We start from the raw sequence: 19,997 nt of genomic DNA, 5'->3' as shown, positions 1-19,997 counted from the left end.
TCGTCGTTAGGCGATCATTGTTGCAAGTACAAGGCGGTTTTCAGACCTACAAGTACAAGGTGGCTTTCAGACCTGACAAATCATAGAATTTCTCCTATGGTGTTTTCATTATTTCAAAGAGAAAAGGAAAAAGAAAAAAAAGAAAAAAGAAAAAAGAAGAGAAAGAAAAGGAAGTGAAAAGAAAAGAAAGAAATAAAGAAAAAAAAAAGGGAAAAGAAGTCAATCATCAAGCCAATGGGCATCCATTGGAATAAAACCCAATCGATTATGAGGAAAGGAACTCTTGTCAGAATTCGGAGAAGCTGATGCGAGGAGGTACCACGGTGCAAAAAGAATCAATGCTGAAAATGGAGCAAAAGAAGAGAAAAAGACATGCATAAAAAAATGGAGAACTAAGCTCAAATCAAGGCGAAGCCAGTTCTAATGTTAGGGCAAGAATGACCATTAATCAAATTCACTACAAATGTTGTAACCTTATCCTTGAGAGGCTCGCTAGGCTAAAAACCTGAAAGGGCGGCCTAGGCAAAAGTTAGAGCATGAAAAATGAGAAATCAAAAAAATATAGCTCACAAGGTTAAAATCCCGAAGGGGCGACTTTAGCAAAAGTTAGAGCACAAAAGGAGACTGTCAAAACCTGAGCGAACCTTAGCCATGAACTACATTGACCTGATTCCCATATTGGGATACGTAGGCAACTTCATCATGATGTTCAATCTTAATCATATCCATCATTTTCATCTCAACTCAATCATCTTGCCCAATTCACGTCGTCAGCTTCGCATCAATCCATGAGCTACACTGACTGCTGTGCATATCATATACTTGTGTTGGGTAAGAAAGAACTAGCTTGAATCAACAAGTGGAGAAATTTTCAATACTTGAACTTATCAGTAGAATCTCTATCTTGAGCAAGCAAAAGAAAATGAATCAAAACTCAAGTTTTGCGAAATTGAGTTTTAAAGAGAACATAAGTAAAATTAGGGGCACTGTGAACGATCAGTTACCTTGAGTCTTTTTATGCTTTTGGGTCAGTTGTGAATTCAGTTGTGCCGTGCCCGGTGTTTGTTTCAGTCAACGCTCTTCATCGAGTCACCCTAGTGAGTCTGTTGCTCACAAATCCAACAGAGTGGCATGGTCAAAATTCCATACATGAATATTTGCTCCAAACTCGAAAACAAGTCCATGTGTGGAATTCATAAACGAGCTGAGAGTGCCCATACAAGGGGCATCGTATTCATGATCATTGCAAAGTGCATATGAGGAATCTGTCACTGCTTCAGAGGGGACTAGAATAAGTTCTCAACATGCTGGAACAGAAGAGAAGCATGAGTCTGATTGGTTGGCAATTGTTCCAGGATCTGGTGATCCCCATTGCATGTGCTTGCATAATGTTGAAAACGGTGGCCAGTAGCTGGACGCTAGGGGCAATTTTCAGTGCATCTGATCGGGCCATCCATCGAACAAGGGCATGAACCCAACCAGTGGCCAATGACTGGACACTAAGGGCAATTTTCAGTATATCTGATCGGGTCATCATTTGTACAAGGGACATGAACCTACCTTTCTCTCCATCCGCTCAGAGCCATTTGTTGGGCACTTTCCCCTAGATTAGGGTAGCTCACCCCCATGTTGATTCTGATATGATTCAGCTTTCGAAAGTTGTCTCCGACCATTTCAAGACTCTCTTGGATTGCCATATTCCCTCTGATTAATACATGTGCTTTGGATTATGCCTACACGTTTATACACTATAGTTACTTTGAATTACGTGATTGGTTGCTCTTACTCTTAATTTCGTTCTGTATTTAAACAAAGTTTTGTCAAGTTGCCTCCCTTTGTGTTGCATTTCAACGAGTTGTGGCTAGTTGCCCTACACTCATCTCATAAGGTACATGACGCATTGCTCTGAGTACTGCTCACTTCCCTCTGTGTACCATGCATCGTTCACTTGCATCGCACTATTTTGTGCATTTTATTTATTCATGCTATCTTGTGCATTTCACCTTGCATCGCACTATTTTGTGCACTTTGTATCACACTATCCTATTCACTTTGTATCGCACTATTTTGTGCACCATTGCATTGTCTTGTGCATTCAACCCACATAGCATTATTTTGTGTACCACTCGCACTGTTTTGTGCACCTCACTCGCATTGTCTTGTGCATTCACATCTATTTCGTACATTAACTTGTGCATTTCAATTTGTATCGCACTGTTTAGTGCATTTTAATTTACATCACACTGTCTAGTGCATTTCAACTTGCATCGCGTTGTCTAGTGCATTTTAACTTACATCGCACTGTCTAGTGCATTTCAACTTGCATCGCGTTGTCTAGTGCATTTCAAATTACGTCGCACTATCTAGTGCATTTCAACTTACATCGCACTGTCTAGTGCATTGCAACTCGCATCGCACTGTCTAGTGCATTTCAATTTACATCGCACTGTCTAGTGCATTTCAAACTTATATCGCACTGTCTAGTGTATTTCAACTTATATCGCACTGTCTCGTGCATTTCACCTTATTTGCACTATATTGTGCATTTCACTTTACATCGCACTATCTTGTGCAAACTTGCATTATACTGTCTTGTGCACTCATTTCGTGTTGTCTTGTGCATTCACCCTCACTCGCACTGTCATGTGCCCCTATATAGCACTGTCTTGTGCATTCTCTGGGCCTAGGAGACCTTAAATCCTCGAAAGGTGCAATTCCTTTGGTGTTTGTCGTGCCCGAACGCCTTTCGGTGGTCTGGTATAGCCACCTACCTGTGTTTAAGATGAGTTTTTAGGAGATTAACTGAGATGGTGAAAACTAGAGTTCGAATGGCTGAGGCCTAGAACGCAAAGGTTCAGAATTTCTAAGACTAAGGTCTGGTTTAAATACCTAGTGGTGTATCCTCGGTTTGACATCTGTATGGTAGCCCCATAGGTTGAGATAAGTTGTATGCGCCTCAGTTCTGGATACTGAACCAACCTAGTCTGTCACCCTGTTGGAGAATAGGGAAAGCAGCGAGCATAGCTAGGGAGAAAAGTAGTACCTGTGGTTTGGAAACGCAATCAAGAAGAAGAGGATGATCCACAGCAGCATAAGGTGAGTCATAACCGATTGCCCCAGTAAGCTACTTTCACTTCCTAGCTGCAACATCATATTTATTATCTAGTATTTTTATCACATTGTATATCGCATCTATTGCATGCATCTACTACATCATTATCCATTTTATCACCTATATCCATTCCATGTTAAGCTTAGTTTGGCATGTGCTCATACCATTCCCTTGTTGAAACATAGTTCTATCATGTGTCAATACCCATGCTACGCTGAGGCCAGTATTGAGGGTGTTGGCACATTTTCTGTGTTAGACGTGGTTTGTTTTGTGCCCATGCATTTTCTAGGCAAGATAGAGTTCGGCCTACGCCTTTTATTCATTCCATCCATTGCATCCACTGCATCGTACTTCGTTTTGTTACATTCAGCATTTAGGATCACGATCTTTCCTTAACGGATCACTCCTTGCTTATATCATACCACCCAATTACTTGTACTCTTTCTCTTTCTACGAAAAACATAGTCTTACATGTGCTCACATCCCTTTCACGTTGAAACATGGTTTTGTTATGTGTAAGCAACCATGCTGCACTGAGGCCAGTATTGAGGATGTAAGCACTTAGCCTGTGTTAGGCGTCGTTTGGCTGTGCCCACTTCTTTTCTATATAAAATGTAGTTTGATTTGCATCTCTATCCCTTTATGGTATTTGTGTGGTTTTGCATTGCTTGTGGTTTGATTATTTCGTTACATTACATATCATTTACATTGTTTTGTTGCATTGTGTATGTTTTGCATTCTACCCCTGAACGACGCTCGTTTGATTCCTTGTAATGGGATACGTAGGCAACTCTCGGGTTCAACGAATTGCATTTGCATTTTGTTTGTTTTCCCAAGTCTTATGGCCTTATTAAAATTGGTCGTCTTCGGCCTTTGACATTCACTCACGTTATTTCATGACTTCAAGCTTTGTCAAAGAGGGGCAACTGTAGACACCTCATTTTTGACGGCCCTTACAACTTGGACACCATTGCATGCACACCCGATGATGAGATTATATGCTCACCAAGTGCTGGAAGCCCTCAGCGCAATGCCACAACTTTGAGCCTTCCAAACTTTGTACACCTGTTGCCTCATTCTTGGACCAACCTTTGGTTTTCGAGCTTGTAGCCTCTAGTGGCCTGCCGACCACCCCTTTTGGGTTGCCAGCCATCACTTCTTGGTTGTCGGCCTGCTGCCGGCCATTGATGTGGCTTGCCAACCACCAGTGATAGACGGCCGGCCACCAATGTATTTTGCAGATATTTTATGCCAACTATTTGCACAGATGCATGCATCTTCACCCACGTGTAGGGTTGGATCTCCTTGAGGGAATTTCATGTTTTCTATATATAGGGACCCCCTCTCTCTTGTAACAATGTTAGAAAATTTTGAACTCAAAAATTTTCCTCTCTCTCTCTAGCAAATCTCTACACTTTAGCCTCTAATTCCTTAACCTTTGCCTATACTTTTCTCTTCAAGAGGTATAAGGCCTTGCCTATTTGCTTACTTTCTCCACTATTATTTATACAGTTTTTCCACTATTTTTGGGATGTCAAACTCTGTGTTTTTTGGGCTGAAGCTTGGGTTTAAGGCCATTAAAGGTTGAGGGGTTGATAGCCCTTCTTTATACCTTGTTTTGGAGACCTTTGCCCTTGTGTTTCCCACACTGTTACTATCTTTTTCCAAGCTTTTAAACACTGATTTTCAGTGCTTTTTCAGTGGCCAAAATCATGTTTTGAAATCCAAATTTGGAGGGGTTAGCCTCCCCTCCTTGTGTCTTGTTTACTAGCCTAGTTTATGCTATGTATTAGCTTAATTTTCTAGCCATTTATAGCTTAATTCCAGCATGTTTTAACCTTTGATTTGGACTGTTTTAACTCTATTTTGGGTTGGTTAAGTCATTTGAGTCTTGTTTTGCATGCTTCTAGTGTAAGTGTCCTCACAAGCTCGGTGTTTTAGGCTTTTAGATACCACTTGTTTGAGTTGATTGCATTGTTTTAGTGTTTTTCTCACTTAATTTCAGCAAGCATAATCTTTGCAACCTCCTTCATTTCTTCACTCTTTGTTTGCTTTGAGGGTTGTTTCAACCTTATGATTGCTTAGGCTTAAGATTGAAGTCCATGCTTAATGGTTTAATCCTCTTTTGGGGGTTAATTATCAACAGCATGACACCTTTCTCTTGCCTTAAACTACCCCTTGTTTAATACTTCCTTCTCGTTTAGAGGACTCAACTCACCAATGGACTTAATTGGTTAAAGAATGAGAGGGTAATTGAAAGGAGTAACTAAAAGTTGAAACTAAAATTGTGCAAAGATAAGAATTTGATTTTGTTTTGGTGTGTTCAATCGGACATTAATTGAACATATGGAACTTGGATCATTTCATATTTGTTAGTGATGAAATGATCCAAGTCTCCAAGGTCAACCTCTTCCCTTGATCTTCCATGAAAGGGAGAAGGTTTGTGTCTTTTTTTCTTGCATTTATTGAAATTGCACACTTGGAGTCACAAGCCATCATGCAATGAAATTACTTGAATTGGTGGTTTGTGGCTTAAGTTCACTATTCCTTGGATTTGTTCATGAAAATGAGAGGTGAGTTGTGAAGACAAACCTTGAAAATGCCCTGTATATGCACTGTTTGTCCTTTGTTGTAGCATGATGAACTTGTGCAGCAGTGGCCGATAGGTGGCCGACAGACCACCTCCATGGCCAGATGGTGATCGACAATCTTCACCAGTGGCCAGCCAGCCACTGATGCAAAGCTCAGAAATGTGTTGGTAAGGTGGAGCAGATTTATTCTGGAAGTGTTCAACTGTGCAAAACAAAAGCATTCGGAAGCAAAACAGTGGTGTTTTCGGGTGGAATCCGAGCATGCGCATGCACATCCCTGGTTTCCCGAGGCATAGTAGTTAGTTGTTGAGTTTAATTACTTATCCTAATTACACCTGCGTTGTAATTATTTAATTAGTTAGTTAACTAGTTAATTAATTCAAGTGTTGTAATAATTAGTTAAGTAGTTTAGCTATTTATTCGGTTTATAATAGTTAGCTTAATAAACTATGCATTAATTAGTTAGTTAATTAGCTAGTTAATTCATTCGGACTCTTCTTCGTGAGAGCGTAATGTAATAACGTGTACGTCTTCCAATCCTATGTCTTTCTCTCTTTTACCTACTAGCTTACGATGGTTAGTTTAGGAGCATCACATTTTGTTTTGCATACCTTATGCTTGAATCCATTTATCTTGTATTTCATGCACCAAGGCTCGGTGCATCATTCTGTAGACGTCCCCGAACGCCCCGGGAGGGTGAGTCCCGTTCTGTTCATTTTGGGGTCACTACAGCTCGGACTCGATTTGTGTCACGGTTCTTAATCTTGAACCAAAGAGTCCAAATCTGGCAAATCGTTTTGAGAAACAGATTTTTGGAAAGAAGTGTCAAACATGGACTACTTTGCCAGATACAGAGTCGCCACCTAAATATTTTTTTTTGTGGGGGAATTTAGGAAACCCTGACTCGGTGCCGAAGGCCACATGTCCGTTATCACCGGAGTTTCTCGGCTCGGGAGCTAGGGTACGATTGGGGAAGGTCAGCTATGAGCACCCCCTCTCGCCCGATCCGAAGATCGGCCTCTACTAACCGTGATATCCGTTTTTGAAAACATTATGTGTTCTTATTCCAATTGTTAGCCTAGAATTACTATGTTATGCACACAGCAAACAAGCATAGACTAGATTGCCTAATTTGGAAAGAAACATTGCATATCCGTTTGTTTTGGAAAATGTTTTGGAATTTGCCACTCGCAAGTAGGCTAAAATACGGATTTCAACGAGTTTTCCCATCTCAAACAATCCAACCTTCACCCACAGGCATTCAAACAGTTTATAACACATAAGCATCTAGCCACATGGTAAGCATACTGTCATGATAGCATTCACACACATGCGATGATGCTAAAGCGTAAATACTTACATCGTACTCCATGCCAAAACAATAAACTAGTTAGCAAACATGCGTGATCCTAGTTCATGTCAAGTTGACTAATGCAACACATGCAAGATGCAATTAGAGTAGGCTCAGCTAACCTAAACATGGCATGTGAAATGCTACCAATTAATGCACGTATTCAATCTGGAATTGAAATACAAATGCAGTTAGCGTGATGTACCGAGCCCGGTGCATGCGAAACAAATGTATGGATACACGCATGCATAGCATAAGGTATGCTAATCTAAACGTGCCCTAATCTACCATCATAAGCAGGTAAATAAAAGGGAAGAAAGAAGTGGGGATTGGAAGACATACACACCACTCACACACACTTATTACAGATTTGCCCTCGCCCGGAGGGACCAAATAAATAATACAAATTAATTAACTACGCAAGCTAATTAAATATTACAAATTGCCTAATCAGTTAACAAACTAATTTAAACTAGGAAAAGCAGTAAACCGCCTCGGGAGGAGAGCCAGATGTAGCGCATGCTCGGGTCCTGCTCGGAAGTGCACGGCCATGCATAGTCTGCCTCTATTTTCCCTGCTCTGCCTCTCTGAAGACTGCCAAAGTCTCAAGGATGCTTCTCTGGATACTGGGAATCACCACCGGCTAAGTAGAATTACCACCGGCAGTGAATTGTGGTCATCGGCACAAAATGAATCCATCGGCTGGTAATTTACTGCCAGTCGGCAATTTATACTGCCGGTCGGCAAAGAATGCCTACAGAACCTGCAACTCACAGCAGCAGAGGACAGAACTTGCATGGCAATACAATTCAAGGCATATATGCACCTATCATGTCCCTTATCATGTTAGTGACTCAAAAGGGCATGTGTCTCGATTCTCAGACCGCCAATCGCGCATTTCCATGCATGATGGCCCAAAGAATCAAGTGTGCAACTTTGATGTCAAATGACATGCAATGCAAACCAACAAACAAATGGGGACTTAACCTCTATCATGGATAGTCAAGAGGCCAAGCATGCATGCCAATGCAATGCAACCTAAGCATGTTAACTAGGCATGCAATACGGCAATGCAAATGAGCATGCAAGAAATGCAAGGCATAGAGCAATGCAACTAACAAGTTTGCAAGGCTAATGTAGGCATTCAAGCACGTAGGCCAACATGTGATTTCATTCAATCATGTGATTTCAAACATGCGACAACTCGCCAATATACTACAATATACAAGGAGAGCATGCAACAAACAAAGAGATGGACTTAAACATGATTTAGGCAACTCTAAATAGGCCTAAAACAGTGGCCAAAAACCAAGGAATTGGGATCAAACATACATACACACATGCAAGTAAGTTGGACCGACACTTAGGCATTAAATAAGCAACTCTAAGGCACACTTGAAAAGGGATATCATGGACAATTAGCATGCAACATAAGCTCTGAAAATCATGTTAAAACATGGTGCCAAACCAAGCAACAAGGCAAGCTAAACATGCAACAATGGTCCAAGCATTCAAGGCTCACCAAAGAGGCAATGGACTACACTTAGTACAACCACACATGGCAGGACTTAGGCAACCAAAAACAGAGTTTTAACACATGAAACTAAGCCCAAAAGACCAACTAGATAGCACCTAGATGGTTTTTATTTAAAGGCATGCATAAATGCTAAAACATGGAGCATGCAAGGCAAGCTTCCAAAGCTTCAAAGAGGCATCCAAGGCAAACATATGAGCATGTCAAAGGGACTGAAATAACATGTAGGGTGGTTCCAAACCACCGAAACGATGCAAGCAACACATACTACACATTCACATACTTGAAGCATACAAGCTCAAATACAAAGGAGCTATACTACGCATGCCAAGATCAACCCAAATAACTATGGACATACCTAAAACATGGCAAAATGAGCACAAAACCTTCACAAGGCTAAACCTAAAACATGCTAGAGCAAAGGCTAACAACCTAAGGCATATTAAGGCAATAACAAGGCATTACATGGTAGGTATGCTAAGTATACATGGTGTACCAAAACCAACAATAAACAGAGGCATATTATGATATAATAGGCACAAAAAACAGCCAAGGCATGGTCAACATGAAGCTTAGCTAGATGCTCCCTTAAGAGGCCAAAAATGGTCCTTTTCAAGGACTATAAGGAGAGGGGGTGGCCCTCTCCTTCTTGGGACCTCAAGGCACCATCCTCACCTCTGAAATCCCTCAAGATTTCAGTGGTGAAGAGGCCCAAACATCAAGGTCTCGGAGCTCACTCAAAATAGCACAAAATAGGGCCTTTCAAGGCCTAAGAGGGGTCAAACACCTCCAAACCACAAAACACCCTAAATAAACTATTTAGAGGGCCTAAAAACAAAACTTTTTTATGTTATACACTAAGCACAAAAACAGTTCTAAGATAGGTAAAAATACAATGCAAAAATGGGGAATAAAGGGATTAGTTTCTTACCCTTGAAGACCCCTTCAACAATGGTGGACCAGCAGCCTCTTTTAGGTTGAAACCAGCTCCAAAACCTCAAAAACAACCTCTTAGAACCTCAGTAGCTAAGGGAAGGTGAAACACTATGTGTTTGTGTGCAATAGTAAGACACAAACACACTTTAACACACACAAGAGGGAGATATAGAGATAGGATGTGTATGAATTCTAACCCTAGAACTCAAAACCTTAATATGGCTGTCTAAACTCTCTAAAGTGTCTAACCCTTGCAACAAGAGAGAAGACCTCTCTTTATAGAGCTTATTGTCTTGTAAAGCTTACAAGACAAGCTTCTAAAGAGGGAGATCCCTCCATACATGTGTATGGAGGGGAGCCAAATGCAAGACAGCTGTGATAAAATATCTGCAAAAGTAGATGCACAGTAGTCGGCCAGCCAAAGATGCCATTTTGGCAAAAGGGAGTGCCGACCGGCAACAAATAGTGCCGACCGGCAATATAGATTGCCGATGGAATCAAAAACCAGCCGGTGGCCTCTAGCCATGGCCGGTGGTGTGTGGGGATGCCTCACAAGGCATTCCCTGCTCCTCCAAGGCAAAACACAAGTGTTTGGTGCAAAACCAGACACTAAACAGTCAAGTTCGGAGATCCTGAGGCAAGGCGCGTAACCGAGACCTCCGAGAACTCCAAACGAACACAAACAAGGGTAATCACCAAGTGTTCCAATGGTGACGTCCAAGTCTTGAGGACGGTCAAAAATGGGGTGTCTACACATTCTAACTACATCATTGTTTAAATACATTCTTTGAATACGTGCTTAGACCGCATGTCTTGAATTGAGTCATATGTCATATTAGTAGTCGAGCCTAGTAATTGCATATTGCATGTGTTGCATTAGACATTTGGCATACTTAGGAACATGCATTTTTTTAACTAGTTTCTTTTTTGGCTTGGAGTAGTAAGTGAGTTTTTAGTACTTTAACATACTTGCATAAGTGTGAGTGACTGTCATGACTAGAATGCTTGCCATGAGGCTAAATGCTTACTTGTTAAACTGTTTGAGTGCTTATGGATGAAGGCTTGTTGTTTGAATTGGAATAATTCAATGAATGTACGTTTAATCCCACTTTATCAAGTGGAAAATTCACAAACTTTAAGCCCACTTTGTTTAGTGGCAAAATCAAACCCTTTTCGAAAAATAAACATGAAATTGAATTGTTCCAATTTAGGCAAACTAATCTATACCTTGTATGCGTGCATCACATAGTAAATACTAGCCTAATAAACCGGAAAAAGAGCATATAATGTTGATAAAAATTATATCATGATTAGTAAAGGTTGATCTTTGATCGGGCGGGTGGGGTGTTTAATTCATGACCTTCCCTTCTCGTACCTAAATTCCCGAGCCGAGACAATCTTGGTGATGATAGACACGTGGCCTTTGGCACGAGTCATGGGTTTCCTAGATTTTTCAAAATATTTAGGTGGTGACTCTGTATCTTGCAAAGCAGTTCATTTTTTGGCATTTTTTGATTCAAAATCAATTTTTCAAATGATTTGCCGGATTTGGACTCTTTGGTATTTATCTATTTCACATTGCACTTGTGAGATTAGATTCAGAACCGCAGGAGTCCGAACTGTAGGGCTTATTTTGAGTTTCCGAAAGGGGGTACGAAAAAGGCGCGCTACAATAAACTATTACGCATAGTCTCTTCAACTGCTTCCTCCATGTGTCTCTATCCCATTGGCTCGTACCTAACACACACTATCGAATCACGTTGCTTCTGGCCACGCTGCCTGACAGGTACACCGTCCAAGGCACCTCATCATGTTTTGCCGTATTTTTGTGTTTTTGACAAAACTCTTTCTTTCTCTCTGTCTCTTCACCTTGCGTCCTCTCTCTACTCAGACTTTCTCTCTCTAGAAATTCCCAAACCTCCATTGCCGCTCTTTCGAGTTCTCTGCAACCGTTGTAATCACCTCCTCTAGCGAGCTTTTCGTCGTCTGCTTCCGATAAGCCTTATTCCGGTGTCCATTCGGTCGGCCTCACTCGGTAAGTCCTTAATGTCTACTTTTTAACTGTTGTCTTCCATTATCCTTGGCCATATTCTTGTTTTAGAGTCTTGCCATATGTTTTCATCGTATCTGTCACCATTGAATTTGTAAATTTGTGATTTGCCCCAATGCTTTAGACGTTGTTCTGCACTATATCTGAAATCATATCTGTGTTACTATTGAATGCTTTAATCTATCATTATCTCTGATTATTCTGTTCATGTGCTTCTTGAGTGTCATCTGCACTGTTCTTGCTATATCTGTCTTGTTTTCTCTATATGTCTACTTCCGTTTAATTCTTGAATCTTGCTTGCCTTTGATTTTGAATCATGTTCTTTTCTATTTGCTTACTTGTTTTCAGATTTTTGTCCTTTGATTCTTGTTTCTGTAGTTCTAGGTTTGGGAATTGCTTTAGAACTCACACACATAGGAAAAACTGAAACAAAATTCCCCTTAGATCTTCAAAATCCTTGCCCCAGTGCCTTTAGGGTTTAGTCGAGGTCTTTAACCCTTTGCCAAGTCGTTTTATCAAAACGCTGTTTACAGAACCCACTTTAGTCGAGATAATGGACATGTTTAGGTGGAGAGTAAACACCCCTTCCAACTAGAGTACTTTAGGGAAGAGTTTTCCATTCCAGCTGATGTTCAACTTTGGTTGGCTGGAGAGGACGACTCTATTTTGCCTGGAAAGGACTACATGTCCTTTCCCATAGTCTCCATAGTTGAGGGTGGAGTCAGGTTCCCCCTAGATATCCTTTTTAGGGAGGTCCTCCATTATTATGAAGCAAACCCTATGCAATTAGTTGTAAACTCCTTTAGGATTATCAATGGCATCGCCGAGTTGGCTTGCCAGTAAAATGCCAGAATAACCTTATCCGACATCTAGTATTGCTACACAATGTGTGGCCTTAAAACCAACTCTAACTACACGTACTACCTCAAGTCGAGATTTACCTAGTACAAATTGATAGCCGACATTCCAGACTCAAATAAGGGCACGGCAGACGACTACCTGATTGTCTCAAGCAATTGGGAGTTTGCGCCAGACGATGAGCTCCACTTCTTCCCCTTATGCCGTGAAGTTTTTAGGGATGACAAGGGTAATTACTTAGACCCCCCCAAAGTCCCTTCTCTACTACTTTATTTAACAATCTTTCTATTACTCTATTCTAACGTTTTTCCTTTGCCTTTGCAGCTCTCCTTTAGCCAAAAAAGAACTTCCGTCAAACTCATATTCCCAGTGCCAACCTTATCCGACTTCTCTGCCTTCCCATCGATGACTGCAAAGCCCCATTCCTTCTCAATTACATACCAATATACCGGAGCCCTTTACCCGACGTCCCTCGAAAAAACAGATCTCCTCCATCTACAACAACCTTGCCAGCCACCTCATCAACAAGGCCAGACCAGGGATCCATATCCAATCCAGCGGACCAACCATTAACCTCTTCACCTCAACTGGTTCCACCATCCCAACACCAACGCCGACATTGTGCTCCACCTAATGCCCCAGCTAGAAGAACTCACATCAGAAGGCACCGAGGTTCTGACACCTCGGTAATTGACCCAACTAACCCTTAAATCGCCCTACCAGTAATTCATTTCAGCTCTAGAGTCACCGTCATCGTTACAGCCGATGAAATGGGCCACGCAAAAATAGTCCCCGATAACCTTCTTGCCGATATCCCTAGGGTGGTGTCTGTCCACTCCTCTTCTCCTTTTCAAACCCTACCCAAGCCGAAAGTCAAAAGGATAAAAAGGGCTAAGGCAAAGGCCACCGCCACGGAAATTGAGTTTGAGGAAATTGTGCCAATCTCAAAGTTAACCGAGATTGAGAAACAATCATCTGCCGCCGAGAAGAGGCCTGCCGAGGCCGAATCGTCTGAGGAACCTTCCTCAAAGAAGCCGAGGTCGGGGGCACAGCTCATCTAGGCTTTTTTTGTGCCGACGAGCCCTGGACTCAAACAGTCATGGTGGGAGACTGACTTTTGCTGGCCGGGGACAACGAGCTCGACAATGTGGAAGTTGGCACTGCCCTCTCTACTGCCGTTCTCTTGCCAGTCGACCTTAACCGAATAATCGAGCTAACAAAGTATGAGAACTATGCTCTAATGATGCAACATTGCGTTCTGGTAAGTCTTTATACTTTGTTCCTTCTCATTCAATTCTCCAACTTATGAGTTTTGTACTTAACGAATTTTTTGTTTTCCTTCTCTTAAGCCATTCAGCAAGGTCACTCATTCGCGGTCAAAGTCGAGGAGTTTAAGAAGGAGTTGACCAAGAAGACTAAGGAGGCAGCCAAGCTCCTTACCTTACTAAACCAGTCCGAGGCTCGCAGCCGAAGCTTGTTGGACCAAGCCAAAGCAGCTTAACTGGCCCAAAGCAAAGCCGAAGATCGTGATGAAGCTACCGGGAACATTGTCGAGGTCACCATGGCCAAAGCAAAAGAAGTAAAAGAAAAGGAGGCATAGGCCCAGACCGAGCTTTAGACAGCGTTCGCCACAAAAGAGGTCGACATCACAACCACCAATGAGAAGGCCTACGAGGAAGGGGCGACCGACGTCCGTGATGCATATAACAAGCAGGTCAACCAGGCGTGCAACAAGGGGTACATCCTTGGTTGGATGGCCGCTTTGAATAAGTTGGCCATCCTAGATGACTCGCCTCTTCGGGACACAAGCGAACTTGTCATGCTGTTCCCTCCTACCCCAAGCTAATTTGAAGATGAGGCTGAGGGGAAGGAAGAAGCTAAGGAAAAAGCTGATGTTGAAGAATCTGCTGGGGCTAAGTCCCCAACTTTGAATGAGCAAGTCCTGGACTTGACTTAGGACGAAGAGAAGGATGAGGTCCCCATACATATCTCTACTAAGAAAGCCACATCTGAAGCTGAGACTGCAACTGCCGAGAGGAGCCTAGACCAAACTCTCCTTGAGGTTAACGCTAAGATCGAGGCCGAGAAGTCAAAACAACTGTCTGCCGAGGCCGAAACAACGCCAACAGCGGAGGCTGATCAATCGGAGACCATTGCCAAAGATCATAGTGCTTAGTTTTTTTCCTTCTTTCCTTTGAACTTTTTCTCTTTTCAGTACTTTTTTCTTTCACTTATGAACACTTATAATAGTTTGTTTGTTTGGCCGAAGTGCCATCTCTTATAGTTGGACAAGTAGTTTTTTATGCCAAGCCGATGCGCTTTTTGTATCTGAACAAGTTTCTTCTTTGAATGCATGCTTCTTTTTCTTTGAATGCTTCTTTTCATGTATGCTTACTGCTTTCCTTCTACGCCTTGTATGTTTCCATACTTAGAATATTTTTGTAATTTTCCAAGTACACTTGAACTGTGTAATCACTTCGGGTTAGAATACATCTGACATGTATCACCTTAGATCCACTTCATCTCGGGTGCACCATTGGTTGGTCACCTCAGACCAACTTACCTCGGAGTTCACCTTTTACCGTGATCTCGGCCAAACAACAATTAAAAACATTTCATTCAAACATTTTTACAGGTGTTCTTTCTTCACTTGTACTAGTTGTTCTTTAGCTAGACCTTATCATTTCAAGGATAGACTAACCTGGTTGGTGATCTCGGGTAACAAGCAATTCGAGTATCCCTTATCTGGATACCTCGACTGACTCCACCTTTGTAAATTTTTTCAAAAATTTTAACAAGTGTCAAGCCTATTCCTCATTCCTGCCTCCTGCCCCCTAATGTGAACCTAAGTACTACTTATGTTCACAATAATCATGCAACTCCAATTTTTACTGAGGTCTGATTCAAACAAACATTAACCGAGTTTGACGACCTCGGTTTCTCTATCAATCTTAGCTAGATCAAAGTTAGTTCAACTCTGCCGTAGTGGCAAGTCTAAGTTACCCGTCATGTTTCAATCGGAAACATCGCAAACTTAGTTCAACTCTATCATATGACAAGCATAATTCAACTTTACCATACGATAAGTCTAAGTTATTCGTCATGTTTCAATCGAAAACATCGTAAACTTAGTTTAACTCTTTCATATGGCAAGTATAATTCAACTCTACCATACGATAAGTCTAAGTTATTTGTCATGTTTCATTTGGAAAAAGCATCATAATACTACTTCGATCCTATCGGTCACATATCAACAATAATAAAAATAAAATCAAACAAGTGTTTTATTAAAACTTCAGCTAATAAAATCAATACATAAATCTAAAAACAAAAACTAATGATAGAAAAACTTCAGATTGCAAGTGTTCCAAGGTCGTGGCAACTCCTTGCCATCATTGTCTTCTAGCCAATATGCTCCGTTGTCGGCAACCAAGATAATTATGTAATGCCCTTCTTAGTTTGGGCCAAGGTTGCCCTCCCTAGGATCCTTCATGTTGCCGACAACTTTCCTTAGGACGAGGTCCCCAACCTTGAACTCTCTCGGGTTGACCTTCTTGTTGTAACCCCTGGGAAGCTGCTGCTGGTATATCCCCAGCCGAATTGCTGCTCTCTCCATTCTTTTCTCCAGTAGGTCCAGATCTCGGGCCAGGAATGCCTTGTTGGTCCCATTCTCTACTTCTTGGGTTCTGATTCAAGGGATGCCGACCTCCAACAGGATAACTACTTCAGTGCCATAAGCCATGGCAAAAAGAGACTCCCCAGTTGATTTCCTTGGCGTAGTCCGATATGCCCAAAGCACATTGGGCAACTCTTCCACCCATTTTCCTTTGGCTACTTCCAGCCTTTTCTTGATGCCATCTAAGATGGTTTTGTTGAATACTTCTGCCTGACCATTACTCTGGAGGAAATTAGGAGTAGAGTAATAGTTCTTAATTTTGTACTTGGCACAAAAGCTTTTGATCAATTTACTGTCAAATTGGGTGCCATTATCTGTCACAATGGCTATTGGAATCCTAAACCTGGTGATTACGTTCTTCCAAATGAAATTCTTTTCTTCCACATCTCTGATTTTGGCCAAAGGTCCTGCCTCTACCCATTTTGTGAAGTAATCAGTAGCTACTAACAAGAACTTTCTCTGTCCAGTTGCCTGGGGCAATTGCCCAACAAGATCCATGCCCCACTAGGCAAATGGCCAGGGGCTAGATATTGGATTCAAATCTGCAGCTGGTTGGTGTATCAAAGGTGCAAACCTTTGACACTTTTCACACTTCTTCACCTAGGCTTCAGCATCTTTCTGCATGTAAGGCCACCAGTACCCTTAGTTATGGCTCTATGAGCAAGTGATCTGCCCCCAGTATGGCTTCTGCATACATTTTCATGGATCTCGTACAAGAAGCCCTCTACCTAGGATGGGTGTACATATCTCAAAAGGGGCCCAGTAAAGGACCTTCTATAGAGATGGCCTTCTACCGTCAGGCTGAACCTGGTCGACTTCAATCTAATCTTGTGCGCCTCTTTTCGATCATCTAGCAGCTTGCCATCCTTGAGGAATATCACTATTACATCCATCCAGCTTAGACCCATCTCCACACACATTGCTTCATATTCTATGATCAGTGGTTTTACACTTGGGCCTGACAAATAATCAACCATTATTGTCCTTGCCTTCCCTGATTTAGCCAAGACATCGACATGACTATTATCATCTCGGCTAACCAGCTGTAGCCGGCAATCTTGGAACAATGCTAGTAGTCTGACAACCTCTTAGACATAGGCTATCATTCTTTCATCTCGGGCTGTATACTCGCCCGTTGTTTGATTTACAATAAGTTGGGAGTCATAGAAGACTACCATCTCATTAGTTTCCATGGCTATTGTTAGTTTTAATCCTGTAATCAGTGCCTCATATTCTGTTTCATTATTTGAGGCTTTGAACCCTAAACGAATAGATTGCTCTATCATTCGCCCATCTGGCGATACTAACACTACTTCTGCCCCTGCTCCTTGACGGTTTGAACTTCTATAAACAAATAGGCAAAAGGAATCGCCGATGTAGATGTCGCAGGATCTTGCTTGCTCTGCCTACTTCTGTTTTGCTGGCGTGGGGTCCTTTGGCCCTAGTTGAGTTTTTTCTGGTTCTTCTGGACATCCTAAGCTGCGGCTCACCGGAGCCCGAAGTGGAATGGCACTAGGAGCTAACTCGGCCACAAAATCGGCCAGAACCTAGCCCTTAATTGTTGTTTTGGGCCTAAACTCCAGGTCATATTGGCCCAACACTACTGCCCATTTGGCTACTCTGCCGATCAGATCTCTTTACTGCAACAAGGACTTCAAAGGATGCTCAGTCAGCACCACAATCTTGTGGGCTTGGAATTAGTGATTCATTTTTCTCAAAGCCATCACCAGGGCTAGTGCCAATTTCTCCAAGGGCAGGTACCTGGTTTCTGCACTTGCTAGGGTCTTACTTACATAGTATACCGTCTTTTGCTCTCCCTCCTCTTCTTTGATTATCACAGCACTCACTGCGTGCTTTGAAACTACCAAGTATAGGAACAATTCTTCTCCAGGTATTAGATTTGACAGAACTAAAACTGTTGTTAGGTACCTTTTCAAGTCGGCCAAGGGGACTTTGCACTCTTCTGTCCACAAAAAATCTGTGGCTTTCTTTAACAAACTAAAAAATGGCTTGCATTTATCAGAACTTTGATTGATAAATTTGTTCAAGGCTGCTGCCTTCCCAGTCAAAATTTGGACCTGCTTGGCTAACGTTGGGCTTTTCAAGTCAAGAATGGCCTTGATTTCATCTGGGCTTGCCTCAATGCCTCTTTCTGGTGACCAAGTATCCTAGGAACTTACCGGACCCAACTCAAAATGCACATTTCGAAGCATTGAGTCGGAGCTGATATGTTCTTAGGATATCAAAAACTGCCTTCAAGTTGGCCAGATGATTTCCAGGCTCTTTGGTCTTCACGACCATATCATCAATGTAGACCTCTATTGTCTTTCCAATCAGATGCTTAAATATCTTGGTCACTAACCTCCAGTAGGTTGCTCCTGCATTTTTTAACCGGAAAGACATTACTTTATAGCAATACAGCCCTTTTGAGTGATGAATGCAATCTTCTCCTCGTCAGAGGGATACATTGCTATTTGGTGGTATCTCTTGTAAGCATCTAGGAAGCTCATCCTCCCATACCCTGAAGTGGCATCCACCAGGTGATCAATTTTAGGCAGAGCGAAGCTGTCTTTGGGACAAGCCTTATTCAAACTGGTGAAGTCCATGCAGACCCTCCACTTCCCATCCTTCGTTTTTACAACTACCATATTGGACAACCAAGTTGGGTAGTTCACCTCCGGAATGGCCTTAGCTTCCAACAGCTTGTCCACTTCCTCCTCTACTGCCTCCACATGAATCAATGTCAGCCTTCTTGCCCGTTGGATGATAGGTTTAGCTGACCTGTCTACATTAAGTCTGTAACAAGTGACCTCGAGGTCAATGCTAGGCATCTCCTATGGCGTCCAAGCAAATACTTCTATGTTTGCTCGCAAGAAAGCCTCTAACTCCCTTTTCTCCTCCTCGGCTAAGCCTAAGCCAAGAAGGAAGAAGTGCTCTTCATCATCTTCTTTTACCAGAACCTTCTTCAAAGCTTCCTCACTTTTGTCGGCTAATTCTTTGCCGACATCATCTAGGACCTTCATGTCCTCATCTTCAATTTCCACCGTCTCTACTTCTCGCACATTACAAGTGGACTTCATTGCTACCATGAAGCAATTTTTTGCCTATACCTGATCCCCTCTAACCTCCTCAATCCCATGTTCAGTTGGGAATCACAACAGCTGGTGCAATGTTGAGGGAACAACCCTCATTGCATGCAACCATGGTTGGCCCAAGATAACATTGTAAGGGAAGTGGGTGTCAATTATCGTGAACTTCGTGCTTACCTTCTTCGTGCCTGCACGCACCCCCAAATTCATGGCCCCTAGAGGCCACATCGGCATTCCATTGAACCTAACCATCGGGCTATTGAACTGTTCCAAATCATCTGGGTGAAGGCCAAGTTCCTTATAACATCTAGCATACATGATGTCATAAGAACTGCCTTGATCAACTAGTATGCGCCTTACCTGGCGCACCCCAATCTTCAACGTTATCACCAAGGCATCATTGCATGGATGCTGCACCATATCTAGGTTTGCCTCGGTAAATGAGACCATTGGTCCCTAGTACTCATTGGTCCTCAGTTTCTTTTGCTAGACCTGATACACATGCTGTAGTTGCCTCACTTTCTAAGTCTTTCCACGCACCTCATTCTCATTGACCTTTGAATGAATCACATTGATCACCCGAGGTCCATCTGCTTGCTACGGCGGTGGTGGTAGAAGTGGTGTTGTCGGTGCTTAGGCAGTCTTGCCTGCTTTTTCCTTGTTTTTGCCTCATCTACTAGGTCTCTTAGGTGACCTTGTCTGACCGAATCCTCCAAGTGTGTCTTTAGAGCCCTACATCCCTGTGTCAAGTGCCCATTATCATTATGGTAAGCACAATGCTTCCCAAAGCTTCTTCCTAT

The 19,997-nt window shown here is 42.3% G+C and overlaps 1 protein-coding gene across 1 annotated transcript; it reads right to left on the bottom strand.

Annotated features, from left to right (window-relative positions):
• Positions 1-219: 219 nt before the first annotated feature.
• LOC145814101 (uncharacterized) lies at positions 220-18,939 on the bottom strand. Its single transcript, XM_082910625.1, has 8 exons — positions 18,629-18,939; positions 18,471-18,486; positions 17,870-18,276; positions 17,257-17,452; positions 16,903-17,151; positions 16,268-16,579; positions 15,962-16,118; positions 220-341 (listed from the first exon to the last, which is right to left on the bottom strand). Exons 1-8 carry the CDS (start codon positions 18,937-18,939, stop codon positions 220-222), a joined length of 1,770 nt encoding a protein of 589 aa, XP_082766751.1.
• Positions 18,940-19,997: the final 1,058 nt, after the last annotated feature.

The sequence above is a fragment of the Camellia sinensis genome, unplaced genomic scaffold (genome assembly GCF_055761805.1).
Source record: "Camellia sinensis isolate YWXY unplaced genomic scaffold, ASM5576180v1 Unanchor1, whole genome shotgun sequence".
Taxonomy (NCBI): Eukaryota; Viridiplantae; Streptophyta; class Magnoliopsida; order Ericales; family Theaceae; genus Camellia; species Camellia sinensis.
The sequence above is the reverse complement of the archived record's forward strand: the minus strand, read 5'-3'. Positions and strand labels throughout refer to the sequence as shown.